The sequence below is a fragment of the Polyodon spathula genome, chromosome 5, assembly GCF_017654505.1.
Source record: "Polyodon spathula isolate WHYD16114869_AA chromosome 5, ASM1765450v1, whole genome shotgun sequence".
NCBI lineage: Eukaryota > Metazoa > Chordata > Actinopteri > Acipenseriformes > Polyodontidae > Polyodon > Polyodon spathula.
Genome location: NC_054538.1, coordinates 22,874,332 through 22,894,134, shown reverse-complemented (window position 1 = coordinate 22,894,134; position 19,803 = coordinate 22,874,332). Strand labels below are relative to the sequence as shown.

General features: G+C 35.4%; 1 protein-coding gene across 3 annotated transcripts in view; it reads left to right on the top strand.

Annotated features, from left to right (window-relative positions):
* Positions 1-19,803, top strand: part of LOC121315738 (adhesion G protein-coupled receptor B3-like) — a 213,302-nt gene that overhangs the window by 83,195 nt on the left and 110,304 nt on the right. For 2 of the 3 annotated variants that reach the window (XM_041250104.1, XM_041250103.1), the window contains exons 2-8: positions 1,038-1,148; positions 3,994-4,155; positions 9,257-9,421; positions 10,373-10,537; positions 13,841-14,005; positions 16,323-16,424; positions 18,982-19,088. In XM_041250104.1, the coding sequence (XP_041106038.1) occupies positions 1,038-1,148; positions 3,994-4,155; positions 9,257-9,421; positions 10,373-10,537; positions 13,841-14,005; positions 16,323-16,424; positions 18,982-19,088 (977 nt within the window). The remainder of the gene's footprint in view (positions 1-1,037; positions 1,149-3,993; positions 4,156-9,256; positions 9,422-10,372; positions 10,538-13,840; positions 14,006-16,322; positions 16,425-18,981; positions 19,089-19,803) is intronic. The other variant, XM_041250105.1, reaches the window with a different exon arrangement.

Sequence of the window (19,803 nt, the reverse complement as noted above, 5' to 3'; positions counted from 1 at the left end):
TCATGTATATTTTCTTAATATATAACGTATTACCTTTTTAATATACAACTACGTATCTTGTGTATTATTCCTTCTTACAGTCAGATAATTGATTGATTTATATCACATTTCATTACTGCTCTGATGAGAAAGTTTTATTGGAGGCTTCATGGCAAGAATGCAAAGCCTTTTACTTGAGCTGCTGTAAAAGTGTGTGCACCTTTACCCCCCAGTGTTGTGAGTCAATATGCTGTAGATTGTTCTCATTTCTTAATGGGTCTTCCTACACACGTAATGGGGTGTGAAGAAAGTGGGAATGATTGCAGAATATGCAGTATAGTACAGGCTTTGAAATCAGAAAAATTATGATAACAATAGTATGGATAAAACTGGACCAATGAAATGAGTTCAAGATGAACTCAAGACATAAAACCTGAAACCTTTGATCTGGCCCTCTGGCCATGGTCTGACCATGTTTTAAATCTATTAGTTGGGGTAAAAAAAAAATCATGTACATATGCATTTTGTTTTTTTCTATCAATTTCCTTCACAAATACTGCAGTAAAATCCACTTGCCTCACTGTCCTCCAATAGGAACGAGGTTCCATCTTAAAATGCGTATTATCTATATTCACAATGCAGGGAGAGAAAAATACACACGAAAAATAATTTCTAGCAGCTACTCTCTCTACCCTAGACGAAACAGCTCTGGTAAGAGGTTTTCCTGTCTTGCCCTGAAGCCAGTTATAACAGTTTTCTATCAAAATTGCAATTGCAAGTGGCAGAAACTGTTCAGGGAATAATGCAAAAGATACATAGTGGGATATTAAACAGATAAGAAATATTATGAAACATTGTGAAAATTTTCATTGCATAAAATACTCCTTTAAGATGCAACTCACATAATAAACAATATAAGCTACCAGTAATGCTAAATAACCTAAATAACTGTGTTCCTTTGTTCTAACCATGTAATCATTAAACAACTTGGAAAAAAATGTAAATCCTTGAAAATCTTGTACAAGCATAGCTTTCATAAACCTTTATTCTGTCTTTAGAATTTGGAATGATGGGAGAGCATACAATAAAAAGTCAGCGGCCACGATCAGTTCATGAGAAAAGGGTCCCTCAGGAGCAAGCTGATGCTGCTAAATTTATGGCACAAACTGGTAATACACTAGTTATATTTTCTTTCTTTTTTTATTCATGAAATGGATTTCAGCTAAGCCACTGCATGCCTTATAAACACAAGACACTCTTAGTAGCAATGCTTCCGCCTAGTTTCAGCTATTTTTTGACATCCCCAGTTACACATAGAAGCCGACACATTTTAAAACAGTTAAAAATCTTTTGTTAAACAGATAAACAAACTTCAGGTTCACCTCAGAATGCCATTTAGAATGTCATTTAGATGAATTGGGTTGTCTGGTTGTTTTCTGTTTAATTAAGGACGAAACATTAATATTTGTAACACTGGGACAGTCTGTTGATTAGGACCCCAGAGGTGTTATGTTTTGGCTGCTTCCAAACTTAAAATGTTTCCCTAAAAGCTAGAGCTTTATTGAAACTGGAAGGATGTTACATTTGATTGGTAGTAAAATGTAAATAGTACAACAATTCTGCCAAAAATGAGGTAAAACTATTAACAAAACTAAATAAAGTAGAGCAAGGTGACACAATGAAGACATTGAAAAGCATTTATTTTTGAATGTCTTAATTTCTGTGTTTTTCCTATAGTTTTACCTCTGCATTTGTGATTGAATGTTTAAAATTATGGATTGCTAAAAATTTGAATAAATGTTTCACATTGGATAATTATTGCATGTTATTCTTTTAATTGTTTCTTTAACAAAGTTATAATTTAAAATAGGTTGAGAAATATAACGCTGCAAGATTGTGTTGTCATTTTTTGGCACATCTTACAAGTCATTTATGATTTAAAGATGTACTGTATAAATGTGGTCATACTGTTTTAGTTATATCTAAGCACAGGTGTGCTCATCAAATCTTCTGTATTTTAAATATAACACTTGTTCATTTGATGTTGTGCAAGTTCCATTGAATTAAGCTGTTATTTGCCTTTTTTAATCATCCATTATTGTGCCTTTATTTATTTTTTTTCCTTTTTAGAACTACTAATTTATTGTTTTCATGCAGGTTCATGTAATACATTGTACCACACTTTATGGGTAGTTTGATTTTATATTGAATCATTTCACCCTCCAGTCTTTATATCAGCAACATCTTCATTTTTAATGTATTTTAAAGCTCAATAAGATTTCAATTAATGTGAATTTATTCAGAGCACAGATAATACAGATGTAGTTTAATTTGTGGTTGCCGCATTGAACCATATGTGCTATTGTATGAATGCATACAAAATCTATGTCGAAAGATTTCATTGTAATATTAAAAGAAAATGTACAGGCTTTTGAAACTGCTTAATGGGTGCCTGTGTATAAATTAAAAATAATGATCACTAAATATTTTTGTTTATTAATTTTCTCCTTTATTGTTTATCCCCCAGGAAACACTGTTATACAAAGTTAATTCCAATTTGTCTTCCTCTCTCCCTTCCTATATATATATATATAAATATATAATATTATATATATATAATATATATTATATATATATATATATATATATACGGCACACACACAATTTGATTTTAAACAACAATGGCTGTTAATATGATAGCTTCTATTAACAATTATTACTTGGGTTTAAAAGTGTTTTTTTTTTATCTCTTCAAGAAGCTAAAAATAATACTTCAGATTATCATGGATAAATGGTTTAAGAAAGACATTTATTACTGCCAGATATTGCTGTATTTTCTTAGACTGGTGTTCTATACATTCTCATTCTGCTGAATTATATGATCTTTTCATCAGAACCAAAACCTTTACCGAATAACAGCTAAAACTATGATAAAGATAGTTGATACTTTTGGCATTTTGGAAAGTGTAAACTTAATGGATTGGCTTAGCCAGTCTGATTCCCAATGGAGGTTTCAAATCTCAAAACGCACTGAAACAGCAGCGTTGTTCAGATTAACTAAGGCTAAGACCAACTCAAAACTTTGCCAACCCGCTAATCACACTTAACAAAACTGTATTTAATAGTGTTTTCTTTTTATGAGTAGAAGAAATAAGATAGTTACAAAAAAAGAAAATGCTATTAAATACAGTTTTGTTAAGTTTGATTAGTGGGTTGGCAAAGTTTGATTTGGTCCATGCCTAAATCTGATCTAGTAAAGAAAAAAAAAATACAAAAATGAATAAATATTTAAATGCATTTTCTGGTAATAGTAATAGCTTTAGTATCCTCTGCAGTGGTCAGTCCTGCTTGATCTTGTCTTTGGCTCAGGACACTGCAGTCGCAGTCAGATAGTAAGCAGGACCCTTTACTAATGCTAATTCATCTTTTTCAGATTTGTTTTTTTTTTAATTTGTGTTGTAATTGAATCCCATCCCATGGGCCGGGTAAAACGAAATAAAAATTGACCACCCTGCTTATTTACCAGTCTGATGGGCAGTACAAGTCTTGTTATAGTGGATAATAAATTACTTAAATATGGATTTTTGATTCTGCTATTCAGTGAATAACATCATCTGAAATATTGATTTGCGATCAGCTCAACACTAGACCATTGCATTGCATTGCTGTCAGTCAATACTTTTTTTTTCATGTACTGCTGTATCTTAAATTTCATAAGCTAACACAAAAATTTTCATTTATAACACTTCCATGTGGTGCCTGTGTGTGTTTCTTTTGTGGTATTATTCTTATTCTTATTATATTTTATGTCAGTAACCTTAAGCTGTTGGACAACTATTAAAGAAATAAGCAGACATGTGATTTGTGCATCGTAAAGCAAATGAGATAAAACACAAAATTAATCACAGTGACATTTAAGGGATGGTCTGTATCCATTATAGCTATTCTATTGAATTCTTCACAGTATTATTTGTAATGTTGTGCATTAATTGATATCAACCTTCTTCTACACAGGTGACTCTGGCACAGAAGACTGGTCCCAGTGGAGTTCATGTTCAGTTACATGTGGTCAAGGGTCGCAGGTGCGAACCAGAGCTTGTGTATCACCTTACGGGACACACTGCAGCGGCCCTTTAAGAGAATCGAGGGTTTGCAATAACACTGCCCTCTGTCCAGGTAGTGTTAGCAGCAGATGGTTGGATGTTGCCTTATTTTTCACAATGACAAAACAAAAAAAAATTAAATGCTTTAATGGTTTTTTATTTCTTATTTTCACTATACGCCTGTTTATTTATTTATTTATTTATTTATTTATTTATTTATTGTTACAGGGATGTGCAATTCAACTTATTGTGACTTTATTTAAATTAAACCTCCCTTCATTATGCTTTTAACCCAAATGATCAAAGCTGCTTCACCAAGAATCATTTCCATTCTGATGGCCTAATCTGAGCTTTATGGCATCACTTGGCCACATCAAATTTTGAATCAGTCAGAATCCCTATCAGACTAAAAGGTTATTAAGTGAAAACAGATCATGCAGAGCTTGTGTATCAGCTTTTTGGGTAGACTGTGAAAAAGAAATTCAAAGATATCAGCTATTTCTTTAGCAATAGCACTAATTATAAAAATATAATACATTGTTAAAATCATGTTTGGGTACCCTGCAGTTTCTGTAAGTTAAGTAACTTTTTATTTGTAGCTTTAGTGGAGAACAAGTGAAACTGTAGCATTCCCTCTCTGAATGACTGCCTGTGTATATAAAGTATATCGGCATTTTCATTACTTCATTCAAAGGGTTTCACAAGGGTTTCATGTTCCCAGGTACCTAAATGCAAAAGTATATCAAAATAAAAGGCAGGGCACTGCTATAAGGGGTTTGTTTCAACTAGCCTTTCAGATGATAATCTGTGACCCCACTGTCTTAAGCCAAATGTGTATTATGTTTAAGTGTATAGTTACTGATTTATTTAAAAGACATTTAATTATGCATTTACAAATATACAGTATTTCTGGTTACCAAAGAGGATGACTTTCAAGGGAGTTTATTTATAAACACTGATAGCTTCTACAAATAACAAACAAGTGAGTATTTCTAATCAATCACACCAAGAAGGAAAAATGTAATTGACTTTACATTTAACACTTAAAAATCAGCAGCAATATTACATATGGTTGAACAATATTTAATTCTGATATAAGTGTTTATAAAAAGATTACTCAACCTTAAATATAAATTAAAACGAGAGCAGGTTTATCTTCCTCAGTCTTACATCTCTGCATTATAGAATATCACAATAGTGATGTTACAATTTAAACTTTAAATGTTGTTCAATCAAGGTGACTTTCAAACACAATTGCAAATAGTTGAAAATCTGAAATAAAATTACAACTCACTACATAAAATGAAATGAATCCACTTAAGATTGCCCTCTAGCATCAGCTTGAATCATTGGAATTGCAACCCCAGTGTACAGTAAGTGTTGAGCCACTGTAGACAGCCCCCTCCCTTTTCATTTGAAACACAATTGTATGCACTGGAGATCAAAAATATTTCCTGTCATGCATTTTCAGTTGAAAGAAGGATTATTATGTACTGTTACATAACCAACAAAGGCTACAGTACTTGTCAGGAAAATTCATGAGAACAATATTCAATAAAGTTTTGACAACAAATACTAAATTATACATATTTTCATTATATCTTCGTCCTTTGGCCTTGCCCTTAGAGGTACCCCTGCCCATAGGATAGCTGCCCCACCCCTTAGACGAAGCCAAAAAACAGATGGAGGCTGGGGAGAAGGAGGTAATATATAAAGCCCTTTCTAGCTTATCATTTGACGAGTTGTTTGTTGGATGACGAATTAGATACTTGACATTTGACTGATGAATGTTCTAGTAACGAGAATACGCCGATATGCTTGATGTTTTTACCATTTGAAACTAGGTTAAAAGTTAGTTCCCTGCCTGAACCACACCTTTGCTAAATTTCCCTTGGTATTACACATTAGCCTTGTGATAACTACATTTTATCAATCGTTTTGTCTCACAATTTGTCAATACACTACACACAGAGCAGCTCTGTATGTGTAAAATATACATGTGTGGCAAACACAGTTACTCATAGAGCAGATACATCCACTAGGCAATGATGCATGGCCTAAAAGCTTCTGTAGGTGCAGTGCTTCACTGAGATTTTGTGGTGTCAGAATGATGACGGCTTCTTTAAATTATATAAGCGATCTAGGTCCTTTAATTACATTCCCATTAGGTACAAAAGACTAACTATCAAATTTGTCACTTGGGAGTTGCTTTGGGGCAGCATGAAAATGCAGTTTGACAGACTTTTTTTATCCTGAAGTAAGAATATTTTTATAACTAGGCAAGATGTTCTGAGAAGGTACTCACACCCCTACTATATTTTAACTCCATGGTGAAGCGTAATTGTGGTCTGATCATATAGAGGATTAACTTTCTTGTGTATGATTTGGCTTGGCCAACTGCAGTCTTTGATTTTACATTTGTGTTGTCAGAAGGGATGTGTAAATCCTAGTTGACTGTCTATAGCTAGCACATTCACTGCCACATTTTTTTGTAAGACTGCAACTCATGACTCCTAGATAAGGGGTTATGATATTTCAGTCTTTTTCTATAAGGCCTGGCCTTCTACATACTGGGCTTATTAAAACTGACAGGTTGAACTTGCTGTCTCACACTGAATATCCCTTTTCATGCTTTCACAGTTATTTGACTTGTGTAGACATCATTTTGGTAGTGAGGATGTTCTTAAAGTCACAGAATGTTCTAAAAAGCTTTCACCCCATGTTGAGCAAGAAATGTTTGTTACCTCTACTGCCCAATATGCATATGCCACATATGTCACAAACCGCTACAGTATAATATTCACATCACCTAATAACAGTAAATATCCAGTTTAGAGAATGCAGAACTAATATAAAAGACAAAAAACTATTCATGTATTGTAAACAGCAAGAGTTATAATTTGAGAATTAAAAATGTATATAGTGTAACAAGCTTAAACTCTTCATGGTTCATTGTCCCTTTTAAACAGGGCCCCGTCACCGAAATGGATTTTTCCAGTGCTTGCATGCTATTTTTAATAATTCACAATAAACAAAATAAACACCTAGCTCTTCCTAGAGCACTACCTAAACACATGCGGGAACCTAACTAATACTCAGGACAACTAAACTGTTTACCTGTACCACACACTAACAAAAACAAAGCACACAAAAAGGCTTCTTCACACGACCTTGTTGTTTTGGTCAAAATCACCCTAAGCTGTGCTCCTCACACACCAGCAACCCTGAACAGCCTGGCTGCTCTCTTTAAATACCCTGCACCTGGCTGTAATTTACAATAAACACCAGGTACAGGGGATAACTAATAATTAAACAATTAACACAATGCAGAGGTATCTACATTCTCACATGTTCCTTTTTTTTTTGTTCTCTAGAAGGAAGGAAATTAACCCTCTCCCTGCTCACAATATATATATATATATATATATATATATATATATATATATATATATATATATATATATATATATATACACACACACACACACACACACACACACACACACACACACACACACACACACACACACACACAGTGGCTTGCAAAATTCTCTCATATTACTGAATTACAAATGGTACATTGAAATTTCGTTCTGTTTGATATTTTATTTTTAAACACTGAAACTCAGAATCAATTATTGTCAGGTGACATTGGTTTTATGTTGGGAAATATTTTTCAGGAAAAAAAAAAACTGAAATATCTTGCTTGCATAAGTATTCAACCCCTGTGCTGTGGAAGCTCCCTGTTTGCACCGCTGAAAGAAATTGCCGTAACGAGGACACAATTACCTTACCATTGGCCTTCACCTTTGAACCATTAAAGTTGCTGTCACATTTTCTGAATAAAAACCCCACTGTTGAAGGATCACAGGTAAGGCTGTGAATCTGAAGGAAAATGAAGACCAAAGAGCATTCTACAGAAGTTAGAGATAAAGTAATACAAATGCATAGATTAGGGAAAGGGTACAAAATAATATCCAAGTGTTTGGATATCCCAGTGAGCACAGTTGGATCAATAATCAGGAAGTGGAATCTGCATCACACCACCCAGGCACTGCCAAGAAAAGGCCGTCCCTCAAAACTCAGCGCTCAAACAAGAAGGAGACTTGTGAGAGAAGCCACAGAGAGGCCAACAATCACTTTGAAAGAGCTAAAGAGTTCAGTGGCTGGGAGTGGAGTAATGGTGCACCAGTCAACCATATCAAGACCTCTGCATAACACTGGCCTGTATGGGAGGGTGGCAAGAAAGAAGCTGTTACTCAAAAAGTATCATCTGAAAGCACGTCTGGAGTTTGCCAGAAAGCATGAGAGTGACCCAGCTGCGATGTGGGAAAAGGTTTTGTGGTCAGATGACACCAAGATAGAGCTTTTTGGCCAAAACTCAAAGCGCTATATATATATAACTGGAAAATGTTTAATTATGAGCATAGCTCTACATTTAAAATAAAAAAAAAGGATGATAAGGAAAAAATACATTGTTTCTTCCCATGTTAACACAATGGCTGACTGACACTGAAATTGTATAATTCACATTAATTGTTGAGATCATTTTTTATTACACAATTTGAAAAGCAGTATAGTTGGTCCCCAGTTGAGGTGAAAACCTTTGACACTAAATACCACTCTGATGATATGGTTATAATATTTATAGTATGTGCGTCAGGATCTGATAGTGTGTTTCAAAGAGTGCCAATTAAAAGCAGAAAAGACTTGCATGTCACAGATAGCATTCCATTTGGAAGCCTTACTGCCATGAGTCTGTGTGCTTGACAGAAAAGTATTTTGGATTGTACTGTATCCCCTTGCATGTGATAAGACATCAGCAGGGTGCCCTTGAAATCATCCCTGAGCAGCCTAATGTAGTAACACAGCAGAAAAGCCTCCTTGTCTTTACCTCTGCTGCTTCTTGGTCTTTCCTAAGATGCAAACTAGAGCTATGATGTGGTGTTTTTGGGTTGCGCCAGTTCTTATCTATTATCTTTTTACCTTTTCCCAGAAGTATGCTAGAAATTACAGCAATGCAATCAAGAACTCTATGTTTGGTGTAGTCTTACTATATGTCTGGGGTTTTCTGTGTTCTTGGCAAGCTTGTGTCTGGATAACCATTATTCTATTTGTAAATGAAACGCATACTACTAACCATAACTGCAAAGTCTATTTATGTCTGTTTGCAGTGCATGGCGCATGGGAGGAATGGTCACCCTGGAGTTTGTGTTCATTTACATGTGGTAGAGGGCAAAGGACAAGAACAAGGACATGTGTTTCGCCACAGTATGGGGGTAGAGCTTGTGATGGTCCAGAAACACAAACAAAACTGTGCAACATAGCCCTGTGTCCAGGTTTGTATTGAGTATATAATTGATAGAATAGTCCCATAAACATGTTTTAATCCATATACGATATTCAGTACATCTGGTGTAATTACTGTAGCTATAAGGCTAAAGGCCTGGTCACACGGGTGACTTTTGTCGACGGCAACAAGAGGAACACATTTGTTGCCTGCGTGTTGCCTTGCAGTTTGTGGTGGTCACATGGGAGACAAGCATGCAGTCAACAAGCTGGCAAAACAGAGGCAGCAACGTAACCAGGGTGATCATACGAGGCGACAAGACAGCAACATCTGTCGTCCCCTTGTTGTCGTCGACAAAAGTCACCCTTGTGACCAGACCTTAATGGCTAGTTAGTAAAGATTTTTTTTCTTTTTTTATGTACTTTGCCGAAGTAAAAGAGCAGATTTAGCTTGCTAAGCTACCACATCATTCATTGATCTGACCCTATGGACAACAAAACTAATACAAGGCTGTAATGAAACTTTTAATCCAGATAGAGCTAGATGTAAGGCTACAATAAGTACATTCAAGTACTGATTGAGAGGAGAAGGTTAAAGTCCATTAAAATAGTATGTTAAATACTGAAATAGGAAAAAAAAATAATGTATTCTGCATACCTCACTGGATAAAAAAAAAAGTGGTGTCAAATTAGACATTGGATTTGACTCAAACATTGCACTGGCTACTATTTACTATCTACTATTGTACCCATGTCTATATCTAAAGTAAATGTGGTTACCTGAGTGAACCACAATATCTCTATAAAGGTACCATTCTTCCTGTCAGCCATTCAATGTAGTGCATTAGTGAACAAATATCAGGTCTTTCTATTTTAAGTACTGGGTTAAATATCACTTGTTTTGAGCATTGGTGTGAACAAATGTTGACACCCATCTCATTTCATACTGTGTGTCCTTTTTTCCTCCCTTTGTTTGATTTGGGTTCTGACTGATGCCCCAGTTGATGGACAGTGGCAGGAGTGGAGTGTGTGGAGCGAGTGCTCAGTGACATGTTCCAACGGGACTCAGCAGCGCACCAGGCAGTGTTCCGCAGCAGCTCATGGGGGCTCTGAATGCCGCGGACACTGGGCAGAGAGCAGAGAATGCTATAACCCCGACTGCACTGGTGGGTGTACACATCCACATATCTAGTGGTATTGTCATTATCATTAGAAAGAGAAGGGTTCTACGTGCTATTTAAGTAAGCCCAACTATATGGTGCAATATTGAGCCTACTCAGCATTATCTATATTTAACTTGGGTCTTATTTATATAGACAAAATACTATTTTAATTGTTCAGATGGATTGATTTACCATTCAGAGAAAGAGACAATCTGTTATTTCATTGCTCTTCATTAAAGGTGATACAAATGATACAATGTTTTTAAAATGTATTGCAATATTTGTTTGAATACTGGATAGAATGTTTAAAAATAATTCCTGTATCCTATTTAACCTCTAGTGAATATGTTTCATTATTTTGTAATGGTTAGTTAATATGCTGCTCTAAGTCTATCTGTGTAATTGTTTTAAATGTGCTTAGACATGTTTTAAAGAAAGCAGTAACTGTTTAAACTTCTACTGTACATGTTGAATCATCACCTAAATAAACAAATCATAACAATAATGGAGGATGATGTGCAAAGGAAAAATATCTTGGAGAGACACTCTGTGGTGCACCATTTGGCCACCAGAGGGTTGTTCGATAATATCAGTGTGTAAGTAAAATTGAAAATAATGCAAAACAACAAATTATTTTCACCCTTTACTGTATATAACTACCATAAAAAAACAACAAAAAAACATGTTGGTATACTGCATAAGCTTTTTAAAAAGTTTACTATAGCAAAACTATAACAAAGTGTAATTATTATTATTAGTAGTAGTAGTATTATTATTAATTTATTAGCAGATGCCCTTATCCAGGGTGACTTACAATTGTTACAAAGTATCACATTTCAGAATATCACATTACAGATAATAATAATAATAATAATAATAATAATAATAATAATAATAATAATAATAATAATAATAATAATAATCATTTTATAGCGCCTTTCATGAAAGTCATTACAAAGCGCTGTACATAAGAACACAACATAAAAGTAAACAATAAGAAAAATATAAAACCATTAAATTTTAAAAAAATGCCAGTTTAAACAAATAAGTTTTATGGTGATATTTAAAAACACCCAAGGATGCAGAGTCGCTAGTGTCTTTGGATAGGGCATTGCACAACCTAGGGGCATAGGAACAGAAGGCCCTATCACCCACGGTTTGTAATCTGGTCACAGGGACACATAACAATCCAACATCAGTGGATGTTGCATTTAAGGGTATAAATAGACAAAAGGTAAGTTATTTAAGGGGTGACACACCCTTTAAAGACTTAAAAGTCAATAGCAAGGTTTTAAAATCAATGCAAAACTTAACAAGATGCCAACGTAAGGATTCCAGAACAGGGGCAATATAATCACCAGATCGAGACCTAGTCAAAACCCTGGGTGCTGAGTTTAACATAGTGCAGTTTGTTTAGTGTGCTCTTGGTATCCCTAACAAGTAGGGCATTACAGTAGTCAAGTCTGGACGAGACAAAGGCATGGACCAGTTTCTCCGCAGCAGCCATGGAGAGAACAGGGCGCAGCCGGGCGATATTCCTAAGATGAAAGATAAGAACAGTTATGAAGTACAATAAAATCAGTAACAAAAGATCAAATTCAAATAAGAGCAAAAAATAGGGAATACAGTAAATAATTACATGTAAGAGCGGGTTCGACTAAGAGCAGTTAACTTATATTAAATAGAGTAAAGACCATTATGAGCACGTAGTAAGTACAATGAATGGATGAGAATGATTTAAAATAAGTGCAATTACAAAAAATGTAAATACAGATACCTGTAAGAGTAAAGTCAGATACAAGATACAGGAAGTAGTTATAATTAAGAGCAGTCGTAGAATACATCAAGGTATCTAGCAGTTCAGTGCAAATACCAGCTGATGCAAGTCCTGGTAAAATTGGGTGCTGTATAGTCCAGTATAGTCGAGAGTTGTGAGGTTTACAGATGCTGTCTGAACAGATGTGTCTTGAGGAGGTGCCGGAAGGTGGTCAAGGACCGAGCAGTCCTGATATCCATGGGTAGGTTGTTCCACCACTGAGGGCCAAGTGTGGAGAAGGAGCAGGCTCTGGAAGCGGGGGAGTGGAGGTGGTACAGCTAATCTGCCGGTGGTGGAGGAGCGGAGGGGGTGAGAGGGGCTGTACGGTGAAATGAAAGTCTAGAGATAGAAGGGAACAGAAAGGTCAAGACAGCACTAGGCGAGTACAAGAGTTTTGAACTGGATGCGAGCAGCGATAGGGTGCCAATGCAGAGAGCGGAGCAGCAGTGTATCATTGGAGAAATGAATAAGGGAAAAGACAAGGTGAAAAGCTTTTGGATGAGCTGGAGCAGACGGATGGCAGAGACAGGGAGGCAGGCCAGGAGGAAGCTGCAGTAGTTGAGGGGGGACAGTACCAGGGCCTGAACTAGGAGCTACTAGGAGATATCTTTTAGTAGGGGGTACAATATGATTCTTAGTAGAACCATAGTATCTATGAATGTAATTAATTATATTCAACATCACTCTAGCCTCTTTTACTGAAGAATAAGCAAAAGTAATCAGAAGCCAATGAATTGATAGGAGTAAGCACAATTCTCATGTTAGACCTATTGAAATAATCTGCCTAATTTGAAAGGAATGAAATGGGTAAGGGCAAGTGAATACATTATCTCTTTACCCCTGGATTCTGTATGTTTACACTTCTAGAGATTGTCGAAGATTTTATTACATTGCTGTATTTGATATTCAGTTCATTAAGCTCCTGAAATACACAGGCTTTTGTGTTTGTGTTATAATATCATCAATATACAGAATAGCATTTTTTTTTTCTCCCATGGGATCTATGCGCCATCATTTATTTTCATTTGAGCTACTTTCTAATTAAAATAAATGTTCTGGAGGGAAAATGGATTGCTACTATGAACCAATCCATTTGGAGAAGGAATTGAGCACATACGTCTATTGGTATATATCTTTTTGTTTCTAAATATTGGCTTTGCAAAAGGGAGAGTCTTTGAAAAAGGCCCATTTCATTTTAGTCCTAAATTGACATACATTAGCTGCAACTCACATTAAACCTCACTCAAAATATCTTATAATTGGTATAGGGACAAGCAGTTTAGATTTAACCAATACATGTTCAAAACCAAACCAGTATATTGTTTGTATCATATTTTCATAATAAAACTATTAGAGGTTTAACATTAATGTGATCTGGAGGAAACATTGCACAGGCAGAGCATCCCAGGTAAGAATACTTGTGTGTGTGATGGACAGATGGGGAACCCATTGTTGTATTAATTTATCCGGTAAATCTCTTTCATTTCTAGCCAATGGACAGTGGAATCCTTGGGGGCATTGGAGTGGATGTTCAAAGTCGTGCGATGGGGGCTGGCAGAGGAGGATTCGGGTTTGCCAAGGAGCGGCTATTACTGGACAACAGTGTGAAGGAACTGGTGAAGAGGTCCGCAAATGCAGTGAGCAGCGTTGCCCAGGTACAAATATAACTGGGCAAGAAATCAGTTATCTTTGAAAAGGTACTGCCGAAGAAATCAAAGGTTGATGAAATTTTTACAATTAGCTTTGCTCTGCATCCCACGATCCTTGTGTGCCTTTACTATTACTTCTGGTTTTAAAACCAGAGGTGTTTTTTGATGCAAGGTATTTAGTGGAGCATTAGCAATGATGACAGCGATTGGACTTCTTAGTTATCATCTCCACAGAGGTTCTTACTATTTCACAGATGAGGCTCGCAAACGGGAATTTTCCTTCAGAAATGCCTTGAGAAAGGTGTTTATTTTTTTTTACTCAGATGTATCAAAGTTTACATTACATCTGAAGGTCTAATACAGTGTTTATATGCGGTATTTAGTAGTTCAAAAGAGTAAGTAGCGGGGTTTCGGAAAATACTGCTTTATATATCCCCACATGTAGCTACAATGAATTTTCTTTTCATTTTTCATATCCTGACAACTATTTACACATAACTTTAAAGTCTGTTTCAAAGTTCTTTTTTAAAACGGCCGCTGTAGTGCACTGGGGTTGGAGATTTGTCCTCCACATCACTGCAAATTAACATGACAACAAGTGCTCTGGCTTTTCTGTTCTGTACAATGTGGGCAATAATCCTTACACTGTCAGTGCACTAGAGCAGCCATTTTGAAAAGAGCTTTGAAACAGACTTTAAAGTTATAAGTATAACAAGTTGTCAGGATGTTAACAATGAAAAGAATTACAATTGCTATATTTAAACAGTGTAGCAACGTATGGGGACGTGTAACGTTAGATTTTTCGGAACCACGCTGCTTACTCTAAGTGGACAGGTGACATTGCACAGCACTGTAAAAGCAGCAGTACAAGTAAAAACACTGCCCTCTAGTGCGTAAACAATAATGTTTTAATTAACAGGTTGAAAGACAGGGGGGACCGTTTTGTAGGAATGTGAAGCAGATGCATTAAACATGAAATTGAGATAATATATCTCCAGTTTAAAGTAAAAATAAATAAATAAATAAACAAAATGCAGAAAATTGCCTTCATCATTATGATAAAACAAGGTAGCAAGTGGTAAGCAAAATGTTTTAAAGCCTTGGTTATCACTATAAATTATACTCCCTGAGAAAGCCCTAGGAAAAAGGCACATTATTGGCACCTCACATTTCCTCTGGCCTGCTTATAAATCAAAGTTAATTCATCTTTATATCTGGCATAACATGTGCCTACTGCACATTATATAATAATTCTGCTGCCCAAACTTTTCTCTATCTTTCATGAAAGAAAACTTAATAAAACTTAATCAAACAGAAGAACTTCCACCGCCTAGTTCCTGGCATTATTGTCATTGTTGTTATTATTATTATTATTATTAGTTTTTATTAGTTTTTTTTTAAGAGAATGTAAATACAGCTTTATAAAAATAAAATTGTTTGTAGTTTTTACATATATAGCAATACACAAAAATATCAATACCCTCCATTTGTTTCAAGGGTAGCATGCAATATATGTACATTTTAAATAGATGCATTAACAGTGTGTGGACACATCAAGATTCTGAATCCAATCTAGCATTGCAAGTGTAAAAAAGACACATTCCAAATATTGGTACCTTCACTATATCCATGACACTATGGACATGAGTAGTAGTAGTAGTAGTATCATTATTAAATTCAAATTGGTTTTCTGAAAACAATCGGAAAAAACAGTTCAAATATATAATATTCTAGATATTATATATATATATATATATATATATATATATATATATATATACTTGTAATACTGACAACGGACAGACCAATGTGTTATAAACGTGATTTATATGAGATTAAAGTATTTAATATCATAGTTATATATATAGTAAATAACATAATTTATAGTAAATAACAAAATAAGTTCAGGTCTCTAGTTTTATCCGAATTGTTCTCACTGATTTAAAAAAAAAAAAAACATTGAGGTCTGTATCGTTTATTTTTTGTACCTGCATTGTTACAGATTGGAGTCAATTGGAGTTGATTGTGTCTGAGCAGAAAATCATTAATAGGCGTCTACCACACCCAAGCAGGTTTTCAATTACCCATGAAAACCTTTCAACTGGACAGTGCTGCTTCAGATGTATATTGCTTACAAGAGTGATACTGCATAAGAAACACTTTTTATAAACATGATTATGAGGACAGAAGGTTTTTCAATTACTATAAAGAAAGAATTATATTTGAATGTGGATTTTGTTTTAATTACATGTAGGAATAAGCAACACCATGTATCTGAATGTCACCAATGGCAGCAATGGTAACAGTATTAGCATTTTTACAGCACCGTATGAGATATGTCCTGAAGACTACGCTTTGGCAATGGTATGGAGAAGAACACCGTCGGGTGACCTGGCATTCAATAGATGCCCACCGAATGCAACAGGTAACTAACTCAACAAAGAGTAATAGTGATTGCATGGTGCCCTGGCAAATTTAGCAGAGTATAGGCTGCTCCAACCTGGCTTCAAATTGTGAGACATGTTTGAGAATAAAAGCAGCTTGCCCTCATCCAGGTTTGTTTAGGGCACAAAACTATCTCCTGATTATTAGTCATTCCACTGCACCAGCTACATTGTCTTGCTGGACCCCAGCAACATTACAATATGTAGGGTCACCATAGACAGCCAGTGCAGCACTGATTTGACAAGTCTGCAAAGTGTTAAAAGTTCTGGTATGTGACTTGATACATACATTATCAGCAGCATCTATGCATTTTGGAATATGAATTTTAGTACAAGAATAATTGTCTGGTTCTGGATGGATATGTGACCATTCCTCAGTGACTCCAGTCTCTAATTTCTTCAGGGAAGTTGGGAGTAGAAATCTCTGTTCTTCCAAATTAAGCTGATAGTTATCATTTTTTAGATTGTTTCTGTACAAAAACATCAGTAATTTGTGCAGTGATGAAAAAAGAGGCGCCTGCCCAGCATGTGTCTACTTTCAACACTCTGTCATAGTCTGTCAGATCATCTGGCTGACTTGCAACCAGGAGATGCAACTTTTATGTATTACAGAATACTGTAGCAATGCTCTTTGCAGCCCATGTAATGAGTTTATAGTTAATGAAATATGTGCATTTATAAAATGGCTTGGATAAATTAAGTGCTGTGATTGGCTGAACAAGATCACATGACTGTGCGGTAATAATTGTCTTACCACACAGCTGACATCACAGACCAACTTACTTACCTGATCTATTAATATTACTACGCGTTAACAGTACCAATTATCTAAACAGTGTTTCTGTAGGTAAAAATGTCAATATACAACTGAAACAGCATTTAAATCACTCAACAATCTTTTTTTTTTTTTTTTTTTTTTTTTTTTTTTTCATCTCTGTCACTAAGAATTACAGAAATTGGCAAATATACTGTGGTGTACTGTGGTAGTCAGAGAACAGAACAAAGAAAACTCAGAGGCAAGCAGTAGCAGTAACACTATTCAAAAGCCATTTGAGAAATCACAGCGCAAGTCTCACTCAGCATGTAATATACTGTATATGCAGCAGCTACTTATTAAACTAAATAGCGCCTTAAAACTGACTAGCGAGTATGCAATATTTAAACTCGACATAACAGATACGTCTCACCACTACCCTCTGATTTCATAAACATTTAAAACAATTAAAATCTCTCCTGCTCTCTGTTGACACAACCGTTGGGCTTTTAAACAAGGTCGGGTTCAACATAGAATTCTATTGTGCTCGACGCGGACGAGAATGATTGAAGCACTGCGCAAACTGACATGGAAGTCGTTTAGTCCACATGTCATCTAATGCTGGTTTACAATCTAGGGAAATTATGCCAGTGACCGGCATCGGTGAGAAAATAGCCTGAGAAAATATTGGTCAGCTTCTCTTGAAAACTGCAAAGCCTTGAGTAGGATCACTTCCTACAAATAAACAAACAAAAAAACACTCGGAAGCCCCTCCCTCGAGTGCCCGTGCAGTGCAGTGTTTGGCTGTTCCTTGAATCCTCCCTCAGATATGGTAAATCAGCGTGCTTTCAATTCAAAAATGTAATTTCATCTCAAAATATTGTACTATAAATGGCAATTTACAATGTAATGATTATGGCAAACTTAATGAACAGTTCCTTTGTACGTCTAACATGTACTGTTTTAAAAGAATAACATTTTGCATTTTTTTCCCTTTAAATACATGATATTTGATACCAAGAGAGTGAAAGAAAACTTTTAGTTAGTACACCTTATTACTCATTTCAGCTCAGCAATGTCTTCGGGTCAGAGCATGTCACTTGTTAGTTAATGACGGGAAAGAAGGCATTGAAAGGGATGAGAACTAAAGTATCAAGATTTGACCCTGGAGACATTAATGAGGTGAAATGACTTGAGAATGGTACCAGATTTCATGAAAATACGTACTATAACGTACTTCTTTCAAAATGTCAGACTGTGACCTCGCAAATGGAAATGCTCAGCAGAATTACGGAATTATTACAAGCAAAATTATGTGCAACCTATTGCTTTTCTTTCTTCCCTTTGGTTATTTGTATTACTGTTTAAGTTATGATGCAAATGTTTCAGCAAATATTAACATTTAAAGGCCTTAGGGAAGAGATGGACTTACTGCTTTGGTACTCCATGACAAATATGCATAGATAATTATTTTATCATAATTAGCACACTTTTATTTAGAACCATTTTTTTTTCTGGCTAGTTACTATGTCGATATGTTATATAAAATGTAGCAAATACTTAATAAATGCTAGTTAAAAGCCGTGAACAAACTAGTACTGTAACTATCTTTGCCCAGGGCAGTAAAATACACTCTCGTGAGAGACAGGATAATACTCTGTACCATTGTATAAGAAAATGGCTATCCTCTCTTTCCTGTTCTCTTTTAACCTGATTTTAATGCACTCCTATATCAGTATTGCTCTAGAGCCTGACAGGCTTCTCTTTCTCTTTCGGATTCCCAGGCACCACTAGTAGACGCTGTTCTCTTGATCTTCATGGAGTGGCCTACTGGGAGCAGCCAAGCTACGCCAGATGCATAACAAACGAATACAGACACTTGCAACATTCAGTAGGTGCAACGTCAGCTTCATTGCTCTTGCTCTTGTTTATAGCTTGCTCTAAATTACACCCTTTTGTACAACAAAGATTTACTGTTTCAGATTACAAACTAAATTTAAACTGTTGATAATGCAATTTTCCCTACGTAATTCATTTTTGTTAAAAAAACAAAACAAACAAAAACACTTTTTATTTATACCTGTATACTAATTCGGATGAACATTGTGAAAAAAAGAAGGTGTTTAATCATCTTTAGTACTCAGAAGGAATGTGATTATGGCAATCCGTAGTACTAGGGAGGAATGTGATTTTGATCTTGTTGCCTAGCTTTTAAAATCTGCAATACTGAACTAAATATCATCACCTTTTGATTAGCAAACCCCTTTGGGAGGTAGTATGCCAGAAGAAGTTGTTGTATTCTATTTACATCATATTTGATTATACACACTAATCGTACAGTATATTTTTTGCACATTATACCGTAGCATGTATAGTTTTTGAACTCCAATTGCAAAGCTTTTACATGAAAATATGAACTGCCACCATCTATTAATTGGTATGCTTAGTACTGTTTACAGTATTATATTTGAGGACCATGGTGATGTAAAAGAGGCATCACCGACCAGTTTGACCTTAAACAACTTAGTTAAGATTCAGTCAATTTTTCTCTCATGTGCTAAGACGATGACTAGCTGTGTGGGATTAAACAGTGAAAAGAATGTGAA